Below are 19,742 nucleotides of genomic sequence, written 5' to 3'. Positions count from 1 at the left end.
AGCTCCCTCGCCTCCTCGTGAATTATCGGTCAAGCTTAAGGAAGGAACTCGTCTGATTCTGCAATGGAGGAAACCTGAAGAAACTAATGGAATTATCAAGAAATACGAAATTCATTTTACAGACGATGACGGCGCAACTAAAACCTACACTTCACACCCTGATCTAAAAAAAGAATATCTAACATATGAAGTTTCTCTTACTGATGTCCAGATGGAATACGAGATAAAGGTTTGGAAAAGATATATTATTATAATGAAAGGTCATGAAAAACGTTCAAAATCAAAGGCTTTCGTTGTTTTCTGTTAGAAAGGTTTTTTATATCGTTTGTCTCACGATAGTTCGCCCAATCAAAGGTATTTTTTTGCCAGTAAAATCAGGAATCCTAGGCATTGGAATCCGGAATTCCGCTAACCATTGTAAACCAGAACCCAAGTTCCACTGACAAGGAATCTGAAATTCACTCCAGTACCTGAAATCCGGAATCTACCGCTTGGATTCCAGACTCCAACAATGCCTTTGATCACCTTACATGATCTAACTGGCATCGAGATTTGCTCACCGAAGCTAACTTTGAAAATAAGACCGTAGGACAAAAAAAATTCAAAACGCCTAGAGTGGAAAGCAAAGTGAGAAAGGCCCTTTAATTACGCCTCACCAGCACCATTGCTGGTTTGAACATGACGTCACGACGACCATGTTGGTGGCCAAGAACAACCTCTGGGAACTAAACTCTATAGACCTATTCGGCTAACTCAATGTTGTACCCAATTCAAATCTCCCGGGGATAAGATTCTTTGTGTTTTGTATTTGCATTACAATGTAGCATTCACATTATGATATGGAAATTCCTGAAACAATACGTTTTATTCCCAAAGGGTTTGAATTGGGTACAACATTGAGTTAGCCGAATAGGTCTATTTTCATGAAAATTCTTCGACAAAAAATTCTATTGTATTGTCCCTCAACATGGCCGTCTTGTCTCGTGGTTGTAAACCAAGAACTGTTAGGTATATTACTTTACCCTTTACACCCAGGTACAAGCCCATAACTCGTTACCAGGACGAATGAGTGAGGAGATAACAGTGCAACACCAGCCCAATATTGAAACGTCTGAAGGTAACAAACGTACATATAAAAGAGGATATGTTTTGTCCAGCATTAGTTCCTCTAAAGGGGGGAGGTACCCAACAAAGTTTTATGCTGGGAGGCGACGCCCCGAGGTCCATCCCCTTACCCTTTAATAAACCATTTTTGACAGAAAAGGGTGACCCTTTTGTATACCTTTTATTAAACAATGGTAACCCTTTTACATACTTAAGTTTAGAACACTGAATTCCTTTTAACTAGGTGCTTTCGAAGACCGCAATGACAGATTTCCCTACCCTTTCATATACCAGAAGCGTGAAAAAGGTACCCCTTTCGGGCGGAGCCTTCCCGTATAAGTCATTATAAACAGCAAGTACACCTCCTCCAGAACACTAGTCAACATTGACCAGAGTTAAGTGCCCTCATTACCGTCAAATCGTACCTTGTTAGGGTGTCTTTGGAGGCAAAACAACGAGCTCTTTTTGGTGTGACTACAGTATCAAAAAAATAACTGTAATGTATAATCTATAATGGTCTGCGACAGTCTGTGACGCGGCCGGAAGCGGTATGTGTCGCCGATATTCAGACGATTCCAGGCACTACAGGCAAATGTAGGCACAATTATTTTAGTGTAAAAGGTATACCATGTATGTTAAACTCAATTTTGCGAACATCGCGTCTGGCATTATGTGGCGTGTATGACGTGAAGCATTTCATGGATTGTCAGTCGTGTTCCTGATCAAATAGAAACCACGCTTTAGAAGGAAAGGTTCGACTGTACTTTACATATGGCTGAAAATAATAAAATTTTTTACCGGATTGAAATAAACTTTTCAGCACACATCAAGAATTTGCGTAGTCCTCCGGTAGGTAAAAAGCTTCACTTAAAGTTCTGAACGAATAAGCACTAATCGATGTTTTCCTTTCACTTTCTTTGGACTCATTGAACCTCTATGCAGCTCAAAAACCTGATCCTTCCAAGTCCAATTTAATATGGATCGTGGCTGGTCTGGTGGGAGCGATTCTAATGCTGGTGATAATTGCTGCATTATTTCTCATCAGGTACGTATACCTTTTTCTCTTTTCTCTTTCCTTTTCTTTAATTTTAGTTTCTCTTCTTTTCTTGTCCTTTTTTTTCCCTCAAAACATTAAACACTGTTGCAGCCTGCCCCACTTAAGGATATCCAAGACAGTCTTGGATTCTGGATTCCAAGCCGTAGAATCCGGTTTGCAGGTACTGGATTCTAGTCTCTGTCAGTGGAACTTGAATTCTGGATTTCAATCGTTAGCGTGATTCCGGAATCTTGAGCTGCATCCCGGATTCCAAAGCCCAGGATTGTGGATTCCATAAGCAAAGTTTTCCCGGATTACGGATTCCAGAAGAAAAAATTTCCTGGATTCCGGAATCCACATTCCCTTACAAGGGGCAAAGACTGCAGAAGTTAATAGGTTTTGGCCTGAAATAAAAAACAAGAAAGACTGGAAATAAAAGGATAAGTTAAATTTTTAGGTCATTCCCAGATGTTGTTTAAAAACCTTGAGCGCCATACAGAGCACACAACGTACATGTGTTGACGCAAACACAAAATGAAAATCAGGCATACGAAACACTCATGTTTGGATACCCCTGATTCAAACCAACGCAGATTCAAGCACAGGCATACTTCTATCAAACAGACATGGAAAAAAACGGGGCCGTAAACGTTAGAGATAGCGCTGCAAATAGTCGTATGCAACAACGCACATCGAAGAGCAAGTGCGTGTGAAAAAGCGTGTAAAAATTTGCGTTTGCGTTTGCGTTAACTCTTGCGTCTCAATGATAACAAACCTTAAATTGGAAGTTTTCAAGTTGTATGTTGAGATACTCTGTTTGCTTTGTTTGTATGTTTATTTTTTTTTTATTAGTGCTGTTGTCGTTATTTTACAAACTAAAACAATCCTCAAAACGAAGCTCATCTTTGTGAAACTGCGTTTTCTTGCAGGCAAAATTCAAAGAAGTCTAAAGAAAAACTTCATAAACGTAAGTAAATTTCCGTAATCTGCAGCTTGAGGCTCACTGAAAATCTATAGTGGTACAATCATAATACCAGCAAAACTGGCGGTGCGCTTTTATATTAAAGCGACTTTTCGGAAACAGCAAAATGTTTTGTTTGTTTGTTTTGTTGTTGTGCTTGTTTTTTTTGTTTTGTTTTTTTTTTTAAGTAACTTAAAGGTATTCAAATAAACTCGATATCCTTGAGCGGGCGCTTTCGTTAATTAATCCTGAATTAACTGCTGTATACTACAGAATTGCACTCTTTTACGCGCGTAATGCAATATCTAATTTATTATTCTCCGTTTACCCGGCAACTGAACGTTAACTAGATGCTGCTGCTGAGTTATTTTCAATTATGTTTTCACTTCTTTCAATCTCTATGAATTTTCTTTTCGTTTTATCAACCATTGCGAGAGAGAGTGAAACGCCGAACCACACGAGTGCATCTTTGCATCGAGTGCCTCAATCAGTTGACGAAATAATATATAACAGACGGAATCAATGCTCTTAAGCCTAGTATCAATGGAAACTGAGTACCTGCAAAAATATTTTCGATTGTTGATCACGCAAAGATCACCTCCACCCGTCTTTTATTTTTGCGTTGTCTTATATGGAATGGTTCTTAACCGAGATTGCTTGTAAAGGTCCCAAAAGATTAGTCTTGCACGTAGATTGTCTTATGTCCCGTCAGTCCTCACGATTGTGCAAAATTGGCTGGTATTATTTATAGGAAATATTAAACACTTAATGACTGGTCACGAGGGTAACTGTTAATTTTGTTTCCCAAGAATCTCAATGTTTTCCGAGGTGGAGCCGAGGGAAACAATGAGTTTCGACGGAAACAAAATTAACTGTTACCCAAGAGACCAGTCTTTAGAGTGCGACTGCTGTAACTGGGGCCATCGACAAAGTTGACCAGTCGGATTATTGGAAAATAACAATACATTCCAAGAAAGTTGGTTGTGGGCCAATCAGCAGCTCGTAAAAAAACACTAAGTTGCTCGAAGCACAAAATTTTATGTTGATAGCAAAAGTTTTCCAGGAAAGCAAACTGTTTCACCAGGCAAATTGTTTTTCTATTCGAAACTTTGCATACAACACCCACGAGACATATTTCTTTGACACGAGCAGTTATTTTGACCAGCAATTTCTTCGCTTCTATTACCGCGCTTTGCAATAACATGCGACCGCAAGTCAAAAATATAACTATCGTTGACGTTTTTCGCTTTCGTCACCCACTCTAACGAACCTCTCGGGAAACATGTGCTTTCTTTAGCAGGTTCAAAAAGTCATGTCTGTAGGTTGAAATTGGTTGATTTCAATCCATATTGATGTCGTTTATTTCGGGGGCCCGGCTCTAGTATTCGCTCTGTAAGTAATTTGTTATATAGCTGGAAATTTTGAAGCTGGAATTTCATTAAATCTCGCAGTAACGGCAATGCTGCTCTCTGACGTCATAGATTTTACAATGTTACTTTGCTCATGAGAATTTGGCGGGAAACAGTGTTATCGATGTTATGTAACCTTGAAGTAACCAATGAGAGCGCGCGCTTTTAGGAAAAAACTTCCAGCTTGATGACAATGCTCTTTTTACGAACGTGTAAATAATCTCGTATAACAAGGTTAAAGATGCATCTTTTGAAAACAATGAGCTTTTTCTTGCTTTACAGTGTCTATCATTTCCACGAGCGCCCTTCCCAGTCGACCTATTCCAGTAAAAGAACTGCCCGAGCATTGTGCTCGTTACCATGCCAACAATAACGCTTTATTTAATGACGAGTTTAAGGTATGAAATCCTTATTTCTTAGAGTGTAGAGGGACTAGCTAGTTTATATTTTGTTAATTATTTCAATTATCCGTCCTTATTCGCTATAGAATTTGAGGAATTTCTTGCAAATTACAAAATCACAGCCTTATCTCCCAAGCATTGATACAAACAACAAAAATGAATCGTTTGAAAAAACCTAGAGGCTAACAAGTTATCAAACGCCACAATTGGAATCTGTTTCAATCTTCTTCAAAATTTTTCACCAGTAGCGCGTTGGATGATGGGAAGAGGGAATTAGACTCTCTTCTTCTCTTGTCCCTTCCCATCGTCCCCCGGTTTTTTTTTCCTCTTCCTAACCTCCCTGCGACTAAACGAAGGCTTTCATAAAAGGGAGAGGCGCCCACCAACTCATAGAAGAACGCACTTCATTTCCGCTTTACCTTTTTTTGTGACGTCGCTAAGACTGAAACAGGCTCCAAGACCGTCAAAAACACCCGGTTATCTTCGATTATAATCATTTAATAGTTTTCTACTGTGAAAGGTTTGAACACAGGAGTTATTTCTTAAGTAGGTTGAGTATGATTGTCCTGGTTAACGAAACGCACTTGAATTTCGAAACGCACCAATGACATTACTAGTTTCCGCAGTCAAGAACATCACAGCTTAACTGACAGACAACCAATAAAATCGCAACTTAATTAACTAATCAGAACAATAACCAGAGTTTAATACCATCAACTGACGTGATACAACTCACTTTGACTCTGAAGATGACTACCGCAAAGGTTGTCGAAACGTCAGTCACTGTCCACAACAACCCTATTCAGGACTATGTTCACCCAGACGATTATACCCAACCTACTTAGTTTTCTATACTGTTGTACATAGAAAAGCTACCACTCACATTTTTTGTTTCTGACCTTAGTGCCTTGATAAACTAACTTGGAAATCATCCTGGGAAGCGAGTCAAGAGGGCCACAACCGAGCCAAAAACCGATACTGTAATATTGTGGCGTGTATGTTCCAATGCTCCTTATTGTTGCAGTGTTTGTATTGTTGATTTGTAGTAATTTGTTCAATAAATTAATAGGCCATTTGCACGAGATGTCCTTTCACCACTAAGACCAGAATTCATTTCTTTTTTTTTTCTTTTTTTTTTTCACATTCGAATTTGGAGGTTGTTTGCCATTTACATGGGCAAACCGGTAGGTCCACGGTTTGGGCAAATGGTAGGCAAAATTCAGGACTGGAAAATTTCCTCCCAATCAGTTCCATTACTGAAAAAGGACCGCGAAAGCCTGAAACTGGTATCAAAGACGGCTTTGGAGAAATGGATCACGAATTTCAGTTTGAAATATTCCGTCCAGAAAAACAGGACTACCTTTTCAGATGTTCCGTTTCTCCCGGGAATTTTCCGTCGGAACGACTCGAAAAGCCGTGTTCCATTTACTTTCCAGCCGGATTTTCTGGAAAACGTTTTGTAAATGGTAAACAACCGATAATTCCGGTGAGGAATAAAAAAACCAACGAAGGATTCAGTAGCCTCGCACCTCTTTAAAACCTCTTTTACTGATTTAATTTGAACTCCATGGGTCGCCAAGGATTCTTGTAGCAGAAATAAAGTCACGCCATCGTACAATTGGCCTATATTACACAAGTTTCTACTCACATTTACGCACAGGAAGTTTCCACCAACATTTAATTAAGGTTTGCGTGGATTGTCGACGGCAAACTTCAATTTTCTCATCAAAGACAGCAAATGATATGAAAGTATTGGTGAAGTTTTTTTCACTTTACGAAAGTTAATGACACAATCAAACCCCGCTTTACGGAGAACCGCTTTTAAGTCAGACACCTCATCGACGCGGACAGTTTGCTTTGCCTCTTGGGAAAAAAGCCTCTACATTTTCTCCAAATTCAGCCTGCTTAATCAGACACCCAGCTAATATGGACACTTTCTATGGCCCCCTCAATATCCGTATTAAAGGAGTTTGACTTTATTGAAAACTGTTTTGCTTTCTTGGTGTTAGGCAGTATGCGCTATGCGCATGGAACTCCACTAGTAACTATCTACGCTAAACTGATAATCTGAAAATATGTCTTTTTTAATATGTAGATGATCACAGCCGTGTGATACTGAAATCTGTAAGAGATTCACCAGGATCAGACTACATCAATGCTAATTATGTGGATGTAAGTTAATCATTGAACCCGCATATTGACATCTTTTACAGTTATACCTCCACTGAAAACAAAGAAACCATAACTTATTCGAATAAACATAGAAGTTCGTAAGTAAAAAACTACAAGAAAATTGCTTCTCTCTGCTTTGAAACTCCAAATTATTGGAAAAATCATTACGTTTATTATTATTATTATTATTATTATTATTATTATTATTATTATTATTATTATTATTATTATTATTATTATTATTACTACCAATAATCCTTTTACGGGAATGTTGACGCTTGTCAAAAGTGGCAGCAATGAATAATGGCAGTTACCAGATACTAACACTCTATCCGCCTAGATTAGCCCTGATATTTAAAATAAAGTTGATATTCTGGTACATTAGCATTCTCTTTCCACTTCTCAAAAGAAAGTTGGAATTTAAAGGTTATTTATAACAGTTTTACGTCGACGTTTTTACAGTGATAATATTCCTGGTTTTCTGTAAAATCCTGTAAATATTTTTGAATTTCACTGTAGGGTTACAGCTCTCCAGTCAAGTATATTGCAACCCAAGGTAAAAGTTTTTTTTCTATTTTACCATTTGTAAGTTTTCGTCCAGTCTTTTAATTAACCTAGATGAATCTTCTTTTTTCTTTATAGGACCTTTGAAAAACACATTGAACGATTTCTGGCGAATGATTTGGGAGCAAAACGTTAAAACAATAGTCATGATTGGTATGCAAAACGAGGTATGTATGTTGCCTTTATTTGTTTTTAGTAGTACCATGCCTTTTTTTCTTCTTCTTTCTTTTTTTGACTGCGCAGCAGGATTAGCTCAGTTGGTACAGCGCTTGAATGCGGAGCTGGAGATCGCTAGTTCGATTCTCGGCGCCAGACCATCACTTGTGGTGTCTCGGGGTCTTAATAAAAATAACTGTGAAATGAAGGTACTGCCTTTGCCTCGCAAAGGACTAGACGCTTCGCGTGGCACGTATAACAGGCGACATAAAGTGGCGGTCCCGTCTCTAAAAGTGGGCGTAAAAATAGTGTCCTCAATTAGTACCTTAGTTCTTAATTCATTGACATTTAAAGAAAGTGCTTTTTTTGCCAAGTCCGTCATGTTTCAGGTTCACGTCTCACTTTTTGGTTCTGTGACGACCCGTTAACTAGTGCATGTCCCAGACCCACCTCGAGCCACGACCCTGATCATTACCCCAATTCAAAGATTCCACCTCCCCCCCCCCCCCACCCTCTTCTCAAATTCACTTTTTAAGTGACGTTTTCGTGGCCGTCCCCGTTGTGGTATCTTGAACTCCCTAATAGGCTGATTTAGCAACAGAACTGGAGCATCAGTTGACGACGGCGCGCGCAAATCAAACAACTAGCTTGATCGGAAATTTGAAGGAAAGGGTTAAAGGCGTTGAATGATGCTGCGAATCGCTTGGAATAAAATCGAGACAATATTAAAGTTAATATTTATTGTTGTAACACACAAATTTTATCCTGATACAGCAAGAACCGACCTGCGAGAGATACTGGAACGAGACCGAGCCCACAAAGTATGGTCATGTGAATGTTTCGTTACTAAGCAGTTGTGTAATGACTAACTGGACAGTCAGGGAGTTTATTATCTGGGTAAGTAGAAATGTTAAAAGACATATCTTTTCGATGCGCTGACCTTTCTTAACAGTTTGTTATTCTTTTATCTCTCATAATGTCAAATTAACATCATTTGAGAATAAATCCGAGCGAATTCAATTTATACTTTGAAGGTTGATTCACTCGCGGGCATCCCTGAAATAGCGCCTACTAAGACAAATTAAAGACAGACAAATCAAATTAATATAAACATGTCCAGAGTCTTCTAGTCCAAATTATTTACATTATTGCCTAAGACCACTTCTTATATTTGCAAAAATGAAGTCAACAGATTCAGAGAGTTCAGAAAAGCGAGATATATTCCAGTACCACTTTACCTCCTGGCCTGACCATTCGGTTCCACGGGATACCTCAGCATTCTTAATGTTTCATCATAAGTTGAGAAGTGCCCTCGCTGTCGATCCAGGACCTATTGTGGTTCACTGCAGGTATTTATTTATTTATTTATTCAAAAGCAAAAATTTGCCGGATACCACAGGCAGTAATTTCCCCGATACCGGAATCCAAACTATCTGAGATAGGGCGGAGTAAGGAAACCCACCCTAGTCCCTACTTACACAATTTATAGTTCATGTCTCCCACCCTCCAATCCCTAACATTTTATGGGTACCCTCCCCCCGAGCTTCACGAGGCCCTGTGATGCACGTATTTCTAGTTTATCGATGTTAATACACCCTTTTCTTGTGGGAAAGAAGCGTGGAAAAAGAACAGAACAAATATGGGTGGAAGGGTGTGTACCAAGAAACCATCAAAAACACGTTCATATCTAAGGACTTTGAAAATAGGGATAGATATGAGAAAAGACACACAGGACGTCGATTAAGAATTATTTGCAGTGGTTTTCAGCGAGGTAACCAACCTCGTTCCCAGGGTTCTCTCCTACCCGCTGGTAGGAAAGAACCCTGGGAACCATTCTCTGTTTCAAAAAGAAAAGTAGGTACAGTCACAGGCAAATATTAATTAGAAACTGACGAAAGAGATTCTTGAAACTATGCAAAGTTGTGGCTTTTTTATGTCAGGGGCGAAGCCAAAAAAAATCAGTAAGAGGAAATAAAAGCTTTCCAGCTATTACGGATACTATTCATTAACTGATTAATTAAAAAGCCTTGCGAGCATCTCAAAGATAGAGTTCTTTAAGAGGTTTTCGATAGGGTCAACCGTTAGCCCGTAAAATAACCAATAGTTTAGACTTTTAGCGTACAAAAGAAAATTTTAACAGTTCGTCGTAAAACCAAGTTTAACCATAGAAATGTTTCTAGCCACAACTTTTCATGTAGAGTACGTTATTATTATTGGCCCACATCTAACGCCCTGTCCACCGAGATACGTTTTCAGAAGTATGCGTTTTCGTTGTCATCGAAAACGCATTGATCGATTCGCGTCCACACCGCCGTTTTGAAGCGTTTTCGACTGTCCGCACTAGAACGTTCGAAAACGAAAGAATTGCATGTTGTGACATAAGTTGAACTCTACGCGCATGTTACAAACTCGCGTCTGTGATATTTTCGGTCATCGTTTTTCATTTTGATGCGTTGTCGACCGTTTTTGACCTCGTCCACACTAACAGGATATGTATGCCTTTTCGTTTTAATCCACTTTAATAGCGTTTTCAAATCAATGTGTTTGATGAAAACGCTCAGCGTTTAGTGTGGACATGAGACCTAAACGCATCGAAATGTATACGTTTTCAAACGAGACCGCGTTAGTGTGGACGGAGCCTAAATCTACCCATGGGTGTTACCAAATGCACGTCTTCAGTTGCTGCGAAGGATGGGCTCACAACTAACTATCAGGGAAAGGCAATAAAGAAAGTTTGCAGTATTGAGCGTTACATGGAGCGCCCCGTGGAATCGCTGAACTCCTAAATGCGATTAGAGAGTTCCCTCGATGTTCAAAACAACATTACTGTGTCTGTTTTTTTCATTTCCAGCGCCGGTGTTGGTAGAACGGGGGCTTTTATAGCTATTGATTCTCTGATGGAACAGATGGAAGCCGAAAAGGTCGTGGACGTGTTTGGATTTACAGCGCGAATGAGAAAACAAAGAAACTACATGGTACAGACACAGGTATGATCTCAACTCTTTTAGCCTGCGAACGCAGATGTATTACCGGTCGTCGTTTCTCTCGGATGAAGAGAAGTGATCGGAAATGCGTCTGCGTTAGCAGGCTACAACTCTTCCAGACTTCTAATTTTAGGAATCAAAGTATATTTTCATTGTAACTGGCTTTCCATTCACACCCGCTTACTAATATTTAAATACTTAGAGCCGGTTTTCATTTAAAAGGAGTTTAGCCACTCTAGCGGTAGACAATTCCGCCTGTGTCAATTTGCCCAACGTTAATTTAAATAATCTTAATATGTTGTGTGACCTGGCAGTGTCTCCTATATCTAGTTAGGGACGTAACTATTCACGTTGAACAAGATAAACCCCTTCACGCTTTTTAATCTTTTCGCTACTATGTCCTTCAGTTGAAGGGGTCCTCTTGTCTTGAGTGCAGTGCTCTAGCGTAACCATGTAACCTTTCTAGACACTTTATGAGAAAGATTCCAAAAACTTTGTGGGTATAACCTAATTAGCAGATGTACTCTCTAAAAAGAGGCAAAGGAAAACCCTGTGGATCAGCCGTAAGTGAGGTTTCCATGCAAAGAAACTGCGCATGCTCACCTTATCACGTTTGTCAGCCACCTTTCAGCCACCAACAGCTCATCTGATTAATACCACTGTAGGTTAAACGCTGGGACAATCAACCAGAAGGCAAAAATATAAAGAAAATAAACAGTCTACATGTCTCTCCATAGGAACAGTACTGGTTTATTTACGATGTACTGAGAGATGCATCTGTCTGTGGAACTACAACTATCTCTTCAAATGACCTGGGTAGCGGTTTACTTTGTGTCTCAGGGGAAGAGCCTGAGGTTGCGGAACAAAGGTCAGCAGAATTTAAGGTATGTCCTGATAAAGACTCCCGCAGCTTATATTTGAAGAAGTTCTTCCACGTTATTTCGCGTCCATATTTTTCTCGTCTTTACGAGTAAAATTTTAAAAAAAGAACTGAGATTAAACGCGCTTTTTCATTTAATAAAAGGTCTACATTTTTGGTCAAAGATGAACTGAAATTTTATTCATTCATTATAAGCATGGCAACATTAATGAAGAAAATGGACATTAGATAATCTCGTTTTTAAAAGCAGCTTCTTCGGAAAGCCGTTTACGATAGAAAGCTGAGCTGAAATTTTAGCTAAGTATCCTCAGACAGCTCTTTTAATACTTGGAGGTCTAAAAGAATGATACAAAGGAAGCGAAAAAACAGTTCGAGTTAGCGTGGATTCATTAAGAAGAGAGCGTGATTTAGCCCCTTTAAGACAGTGACCCGTCTCTTTTTAGGGTTAGCTTACTCTTGAGTGGACATGGTCACACCATGAGTTGTGCCCGAATTTCTAAGCTCACTTTAGGCAAGGTACAGCCCTGCAATCATTGCCAAAACTTTTTCAGTTTGCCCATAGGATAAAGGGTGGGTGCAAGAAGAAAAAGGAAGCTAAGGCATCATGATCTGAGGAAAACAATTTTTATTTGAATGTTTGTCACATAACCAACGAGGGTAGTATCACTGACAAATGGTAGACCATGGCTAGAAACCGTGTTCAACCATGGTAAAACCATGGTTAAACATGGTCTATCCAAGGTCCTCTCACCGGGAGTTCGCCCTATCTCGTTCTTAATACTAGTTGTCGTCACGACAATTAGCTCATTCTTAAGAGGTATGGGGGTAGTCAAAAACTCGTGAACTCCCCCTCCCCCTGCCGAATTTTAAACCTGAATGCTTGTGACTCATGCCCCGATCTGAATACTGCCTGGAGTTGTAATTTTTCTGTCTGTTGTTAAACTGTCTACTAGTCGTTCTCGAACCATTTAGAAACACTTTGTACGCTTGCTGTATGTAAAAACAGCCCAACAGAAAAAGAACAGAGCGTGATTTAGCCCCTTTAATACAGGAAAGAACAACAAAATTAGTATTTCTTTTTTTTTTTTGTTTATAATGTTCAAATTAACGAGTGAGCAGATTATAGGTGATAATATTTTGTCACTAAATGTACCTTTGACAGTTGGTTTTGTTTTTTTTTCTGATTAACAGAATCTTCAAGTCTACTCTACCGACTTGCCAATTTTCATGGACGCCTTAGTTCGAGAAAACACAACGAAAAACCGTAGTCCTGAAATACTACCCTGTAAGTAAAGATTGTTTTAAAAGCAATTTCTTTGGAAAAGAAGTTTACGATAAAAGGCATTGATAAAAAAAATGCCTTTCTTTCTTCTCCTTGACCTCGTACAGGTGGAAATAATTGATTTCACTGTTTTGTACGTTTGTTTAATTTTTGTGCTAGATGAAGTTGCCCATTATATTTGCGGTAAGGTGCCGTGCCTCGCACTAAGATTTGAAGCGTTAGCTTGCATGCCTGCTTGTTTTCCTAACTCATGTTTACTTTTCCTTTCTCTCTCTCCTCTTTTTTTTCATTTCCTTCTTCCTATTAAGTCAACCACAACAGAGTTCATCTTACGACGATTCCGGGAGAACCCGGATCAGATTACATCAACGCCAGTTTCATTGATGTAAGTTGACGCCGCTCGCTTCACCATACGGGGTTTTTAACAAGTATAAACATGTATATCATAATAGGTGACGAATTATCCCTTAATTTTGGCGAGATCATTTTAGTATTAATTTATATTTTCACATGAAAAATTACAAAGTTGCCATGGTAACAGTGGCAAGATGGCGACAAATTTTTCAAATGTCAGGAACTAAGATGTAAGGGCATTAAAAGACGCTTTAGAAAGCCTAAAAACAAGAATACATCAAGAAGGATTCTAAAGGCTCGGGAAATCATTCATGTCGGTACACACTAGGCGACTAGTTGCAGCAACATGTCGCGACGGCACGTCGCAGCGACAAATCGGCTCGTGTGTACTGGAAAATTTTTGACAAAATCTTTTTCTCTTCTTATGGAAATTATGCTTAAAAATACGTAGTTAGCATAAGAACAACATTATTTACATAATAAAGCAGGAAAGGTTGTGTCAAAACAAGGTCAACTCCATCCTCGTTTTTACCTCACCGGCCGTAAATGTAAAATGACGCCATTTGATTACACATACAAATTACCTTTGAGCCAGCCTAAACATCAGCCTTTACATAAACCAAACATACAAAAACGAAATTTGCAAGTGATGCTAAGCTATCTGTTGGAATAATGGTTGCTGGTCACTCGACTTCAGTGGGTAAAGTTCAGGCGAAGTTCAGTTCATTGTGGTTTCTGCTATTGGCGAGTTTTATTTTTGTTTCACGTTGTTTTTCCTATTTGCCTTTTAAGGGCGGAAACCTCTTCAATGAGAAGTTTTCGGGCTAAAATGAGAGCTTCTGAATGAAATTTCAGATTTACTTTTATTCTTTCTGTTTATTTTTGTCAGAGTTACAACGAAGGTAGATTATACCTCGCCACTCAGGCACCAGTCTCGAGCACTGTCGATGACTTCTGGCGCATGGTATGGGAGCAGCGGTCAACTATAGTGGTCATGCTCAGTGATTTAACAGATAACGAAATGGTAAAGCAATTTTAAGACAACCAATTAAACCGTATCAGTAGACGGTATCGGAGTCCCCCCTCCCCCCTTTTTTCCCTCCATTTTTTCTCTCTTTTTTTTAAGAGGGCAATTGCAAACTGTTTAAGATGAAAAAAAAATACTTGTCTTCAAATAAACCTCAATTTTCTATTAAAAGTTTTGCTCTTGGCCGCATTATGAAAGTGAAGGTTTGGGAACTGGGAAATGACCTACATATATTGCAATTTACGTTTAGAGAACTAGTCTGATGTATTCCAAGCAGATTGTTTCGGTTAAAACGTAGTATTGTTTTATTATTTTATCGTCCTTTTTTGGCTGATTAAAGATATCTAAGTTTTTGTCTCTAATAGTAACTTATCAGGTTAGTTGGTTGCACGTACGAAACGGCAGTGTTAAAACACGGTTTCAAAGGGAAATGTCAGAGGTCTTGACAAAAGAAAAATCTATCTTATAACAGTAATTCTAGTATCTCTAGACTTAAACATAAAGACAAAGAAGCTAGGTGTCACTGAACTCATCTATGTTTAGAAAACTGAAGAACGCATCAGTAATTAAAATCTACTGGCTGGCTGACTGACTGATTAAATAATTTAACGGTACGTACAAAGAAAGTAAGCCATTATTTCTAAAACAAAATCTTAATTGTCTACGTAAGGAGCACGATACTCGATATTGGCCAGAAGAGGGATGGAGCAAGTATGGAAGGTTGCGAGTGACGAAGATAGATGAGGAGCGACTGGAGGACCACACCCAAAGAGTTTTTAAACTACGGCGCCAAGGGGTGAGTTCAAAGCATCAACTACTAACTCTTAAAATGCAAAGAAAAACTCTCAAATTATAACACTTACATTGTCCATCAGAACGTATGTTTCGCTATTTTATTATTTGTTTTTCTAAAAAGCTAAAGTGTTTCTTCAGATCAATTGGATTCCAAAAATTATGCCCAAGTTTTGCTATTTAAGACTGTCTTAATTTAAGCATTGAAACGTTTTCCAGGTGTTGTTACTACGGATGGTGATCCATACATAGATTGAAAACGGTGATTGAAACTTTTAAAAATTGGGCCAGAGTTTTCAACTTTTAAGGGCTATTCTGGCAAAAAATCACCAAAACCTTATGACGATTAGTGCTCCCTGATGAAATTTGTATCATGTCTTCATAACTCTACGGGAGCATTTTGAATCTGGGTGAAGGAATGCACTAAGTAATAAATTCAACACAGAATTGACCTAAAACATCAATGCCCTCGTGACCTGCTCCATTTTAAGCTCCCTATTATCTTAAACTATTCACAGCTCACGATTTCGACCACGTCTACCCCCACCCCTTTCTTTTCTTTCTCCTTACTTTAATTCATCCTTAACCCAAGTCGCCTGGAATAAGGTACTGGCAATTTGGCTTCTCTGAAGTTAATGCCATTTGTTCTAGAGGATCCTAGTAGTTGAGGAGTGGAGACTGGAGCCAATTGGGCTCCTGGTGGAGAAAACGGGGGTAAAAACTTCCGCTCCACTAGTAAACCGAGCACCAGTGACATCACCGTTTTGTTCAGGGGAAGTAACAAAACTCTCGTGGGCGTTTCATGTTTAGAAACCGAGGAAATGCACCGGCGGTGTGAGCCCCATGGATTCTAGTACGCCTTCAGCCTTTGCCTCTAACCCAGCTACATAAATACTCATATGTCTCAGTGCCATGTATTTTCTGCTTCGTCTTTTTAAAATTATTGTCAATTATTTCACCCGCAGAGTGATGACACTCACCTATTATATCACTTTCAATACCGCCGTTGGGGGGAAACTGGTCTTCCTCAGGCCCATTCTCTAGTGTACCTACAGCAACAACTCCACAAAGTGCAGCTTGGGCGAGAACATCATGGTCCCATCATTATACACTGCAGGTATGTAACTTGAAAACGGGTCATTATAATTCTGGTCCCAGTTGTTAAGTTATAAGCCCATCTACTTGCAAAGAAAAAAATACCTCCAATTATACCCCCCCCCCCCCCCCCCCATATGCTTAATAAAGACTGGAAATAAATGAAAATAACTTTTGATTAGACGGAAATAAGCCCCTTCGTTTATAAGCCCTACCAAAAACCCCTCACAAAGATGTATAAGCCCAGGGATAATACGGTATTACATTATACATAGTATAAGTTGCTATTTAGTGGGGACCAATTGCATGTTATGACAGTAATTTATTCACCTTCTGAACAACTAGGGCCAGTTCTCTTGTTACCTTTTTGTTGTTGTTAGAGAAAGTAGAAAACAAATATTATTAATAAATCGTTTTCTCTTTATTGGTGCAGTAATGGTGATGGACGTACCGGAGTTTTTCTCAGTCTGTGTTTAAGTATCGAGAGACTGGAAACTGAAGATAACGTAGACATCTTTCAAACCGTAAGATGGCTCAGGTCACAGAGAGCCGGATTGGTATCTAGCCAGGTAAATAAACTTATAGTTTACTTTTACTTGCTCCTGTTACTGCTTCCGCTCCTTCTGCTACTGCTCCTGCTCCTACTCTTGCTCCTACTAAAACTGCTCCTGCCCCTACTGTTGCTACTGCTCCAGCTCCAACTCCTCCTGCTACTTCTGCTACTGCAACTACGACTGTTCCTGTTCCTAATACTGCCCCTGCTACTGCCTCAGTTTCTGTTCCTGCTCCTGCTCTTGCTACTCCTCCCGCTGCCACTGCTCTTGCTCCTGCTCTTGCACCTACTGATACTGCTCCTGCCCCTGCTCTTGCTACTCCTCCCGCTGCCACTGCTCTTGCTCCTGCTCTTGCACATACTAATACTGCTCCTGCCCCTGCTCCTGCTCCTGCCCCTGCCCCTGCCCCTGCCCCTGCCCCTGCCCCTGCCCCTGCTCCTGCCCCTGCCCCTGCCCCTACCCCTGCTCCTGCTCCTGCTCCTGCTCCTGCTCCTGCTACTGCTCCTACTACTCCTCCCGGTGCCACTGCTCTTGCTCCTGTTCTTGCTACTCCTACTCCTGTTCCTGCTACTGCTTCGCCTCCGGTTCCTGCTCCTTCTGCTACTGCTCCTGCTATTGTTCCTGCTTCTGCTCCTGTTCCTACTCCTGCTCCTGCTACTGTTACTACGACTGATAAGCTTCGTCCGATGTCGAATTCCAAAAATAAACTAGTTTAACCAACTTTTTCTATGTATTTAGTAATTATATTTTAGTGAATTGAGTTTAGCAAAGTAGCAGCACGTCAAATAGTACTAATTCATAATTCTGCGGTGGCCTAATATAACTTGCCTTGCTGAAGCAATTTTACCGGCTTTAGCAATGTAACATCACAGTAGCAAGAGTTTGTGAAGCCGGCTTTATTAGCCCCTCTAAACGATCCTTTATGATTTTGTTTACTTTTGCAAATTACGGATTTTGTTATTGAAACCTCGCCTTGATTACTCAATGAAAATATAAATCTAGTTGTTGTAGTTAAGTGCCATAGCTTCTGTCTTTTGCTAGTAGCTTCTACCACGTGTGATCAAATTGATGCAGCCGGTTTTAACTGATAATTTCTACGTTGTGTTATAGGAACAGTACAACTTCTGCTACGAACTGATCAAAAGCTATTTGGCCTGGAAAACAATTAACACCATACAGAACGACTACGTGTGAAAACAAAGCCGCTATTTGCAGAGAAGATAAAGGGGATAAAAAAGGCTCTAAACCTCTTAACAGACTCAGTTTTGCTGTGTTGTAGAAAGACGTCAGGTTATTGTTCAGAAGCACATACATTTATAGTGTTATAATAGCGTTTTAAGTAGAAACCTTTCCGACGGAATCAGTGGTTTCACCATTAACAGGTTCTGTTTTGGCCAAAAGCCTATAGTTAAAGTTTTATTATATCAAATACCCCTCAAGAAATTCAAACATATTAACCCTTTATGTCCCAAAAGTGACCACCAAAACTGTTTTGTTCATAAAACAAATTCTCTTTACTTATTATTTGAGAAGATGTATGGAGATCGTTGGAAAGAATTTGTGTGTGGATTTATATTACCGGATTAAAGGGTTGAAGTCAATATTTGAAACTGTATAGTTGAAAACGATCGATGCCGATTTTTAGACAATACAAGTAATCAACTTCTTCTTTTGAAAGTCTTCTTCATTGCTTAAGAAAAAACATGTCCAATACAATGCCCAGAATGTAACAAATACAATCTCGAACAATCTCAATATCTGCCCTCTACATGGGCTGTCACGATAAATCGCCACAACAAAATTATTAATTATATGAGAATAATGTGGATACGCAACGGTAGCCCTTTTCCAATCTTTCATGCGAAAATTAATCCTGAGCCTAAGCTTTAAGGATTTTAAAGCAACTTTGGTAGAATTCGCACAATTTGGTAATATAATTTCTACCATGTTACGTTTAAAGGCTTGGGTACATACCAGCGATTGTATTGATCTAAAAAATTGGCACAGACCGTTTAAACACAAAGAAAATAGACGAGGAGCCAGCTTTTTTATGCAAATATTATCGTCATTGTTAAATATTATTGACCTAGCATGCAAACCAAAAAACATTAAAGATAGCCGCCGCAATAAGAAACAAAAAATATTTAAACTGCGAACAAGTAGTTGAGTATTTCATGCGTAAGAAACATCTGTTGCTTTCCATGATTGTTGTAGTTCTTTTTACCTTTTCATTTCTTTTCATTAAAAATGCAGTCTTCATAACGGCTGCATACTTAACGTTTCATGGTCGTTAGAACTCGCGCAGCGTTATAAGACCTGTAAGAAAAATATTTGACTTATAAGTAATAAATTTAACAAAGTCTTACCTTTAAATTAAGGTGGCTTGACTGGATTTTTCAGGGCCAATACCTCCCAAGTTTAAGCTTAAATTACGTTCCCGTTAACAAAGATACAGGATAATCACCACAGCGTTTTATGTCAGATAAACGTAAAACATTTGTTATGGCTAGTGTTATCATTACATCGAAGTCGTCATGGCAACGACTTGACGTCATTACCTTTTTTAATAGATCTTATTATTCATTCAAAATATTCCCCCGATTCTGATTGGCTAAAATCATACCCTTAATTCACCATAACCAGTTACTGATGACCAAATTTGGAAGAATTTTGTGTTTAACGAGGAAATGACGTCAAAAATGTAGCCTTCTGCAGGTTATGACACCGTCTCCGAGAAGACCTGGGGACGAGGTTGAGTTGTTTTGGTTGTGAAAACAAAAGTGGCGGACATTTCACTCGTTTCAAGAGTAAGAACAGCTGGAACTAAGCGAAATAATAACTAAAAACATGGCAAAAACAGCAAGAAGACAACACGGAGGGCGACATCTGCTATTTGGAGAATATTTGCGGAGCTGGACAAACCTAAACGTACACTATCGAAGATGAACCTAACATAAATGCAGGTAAGCAT

The 19,742-nt window shown here is 39.3% G+C and overlaps 1 protein-coding gene across 1 annotated transcript in view; it reads left to right on the top strand.

Moving 5' to 3' along the window:
- The window catches only part of LOC140921586 (receptor-type tyrosine-protein phosphatase F-like), a 31,631-nt gene extending 12,563 nt beyond the window's left edge, over positions 1-19,068 (top strand). The window contains exons 9-28 of the mRNA XM_073371587.1: positions 3-229; positions 1,036-1,117; positions 2,047-2,149; positions 3,070-3,107; positions 4,793-4,908; positions 5,816-5,906; positions 7,007-7,083; positions 7,603-7,639; positions 7,726-7,814; positions 8,578-8,700; positions 8,989-9,152; positions 10,655-10,790; positions 11,525-11,671; positions 12,859-12,952; positions 13,258-13,334; positions 14,193-14,327; positions 15,001-15,126; positions 16,088-16,239; positions 16,651-16,786; positions 17,882-19,068. Of these exons, the coding sequence (XP_073227688.1) occupies positions 3-229; positions 1,036-1,117; positions 2,047-2,149; positions 3,070-3,107; positions 4,793-4,908; positions 5,816-5,906; positions 7,007-7,083; positions 7,603-7,639; positions 7,726-7,814; positions 8,578-8,700; positions 8,989-9,152; positions 10,655-10,790; positions 11,525-11,671; positions 12,859-12,952; positions 13,258-13,334; positions 14,193-14,327; positions 15,001-15,126; positions 16,088-16,239; positions 16,651-16,786; positions 17,882-17,965 (2,234 nt within the window). The 3' untranslated portion in view covers positions 17,966-19,068. The remainder of the gene's footprint in view (positions 1-2; positions 230-1,035; positions 1,118-2,046; positions 2,150-3,069; positions 3,108-4,792; positions 4,909-5,815; positions 5,907-7,006; positions 7,084-7,602; positions 7,640-7,725; positions 7,815-8,577; positions 8,701-8,988; positions 9,153-10,654; positions 10,791-11,524; positions 11,672-12,858; positions 12,953-13,257; positions 13,335-14,192; positions 14,328-15,000; positions 15,127-16,087; positions 16,240-16,650; positions 16,787-17,881) is intronic.
- The last annotated feature ends 674 nt before the right edge of the window (positions 19,069-19,742 follow it).

Source organism: Porites lutea, chromosome 12, assembly GCF_958299795.1.
Source record: "Porites lutea chromosome 12, jaPorLute2.1, whole genome shotgun sequence".
Taxonomy (NCBI): domain Eukaryota; kingdom Metazoa; phylum Cnidaria; class Anthozoa; order Scleractinia; family Poritidae; genus Porites; species Porites lutea.
Note: the sequence above shows the minus strand (reverse complement) of the source record. Positions and strands in the feature narration are given on the sequence as shown.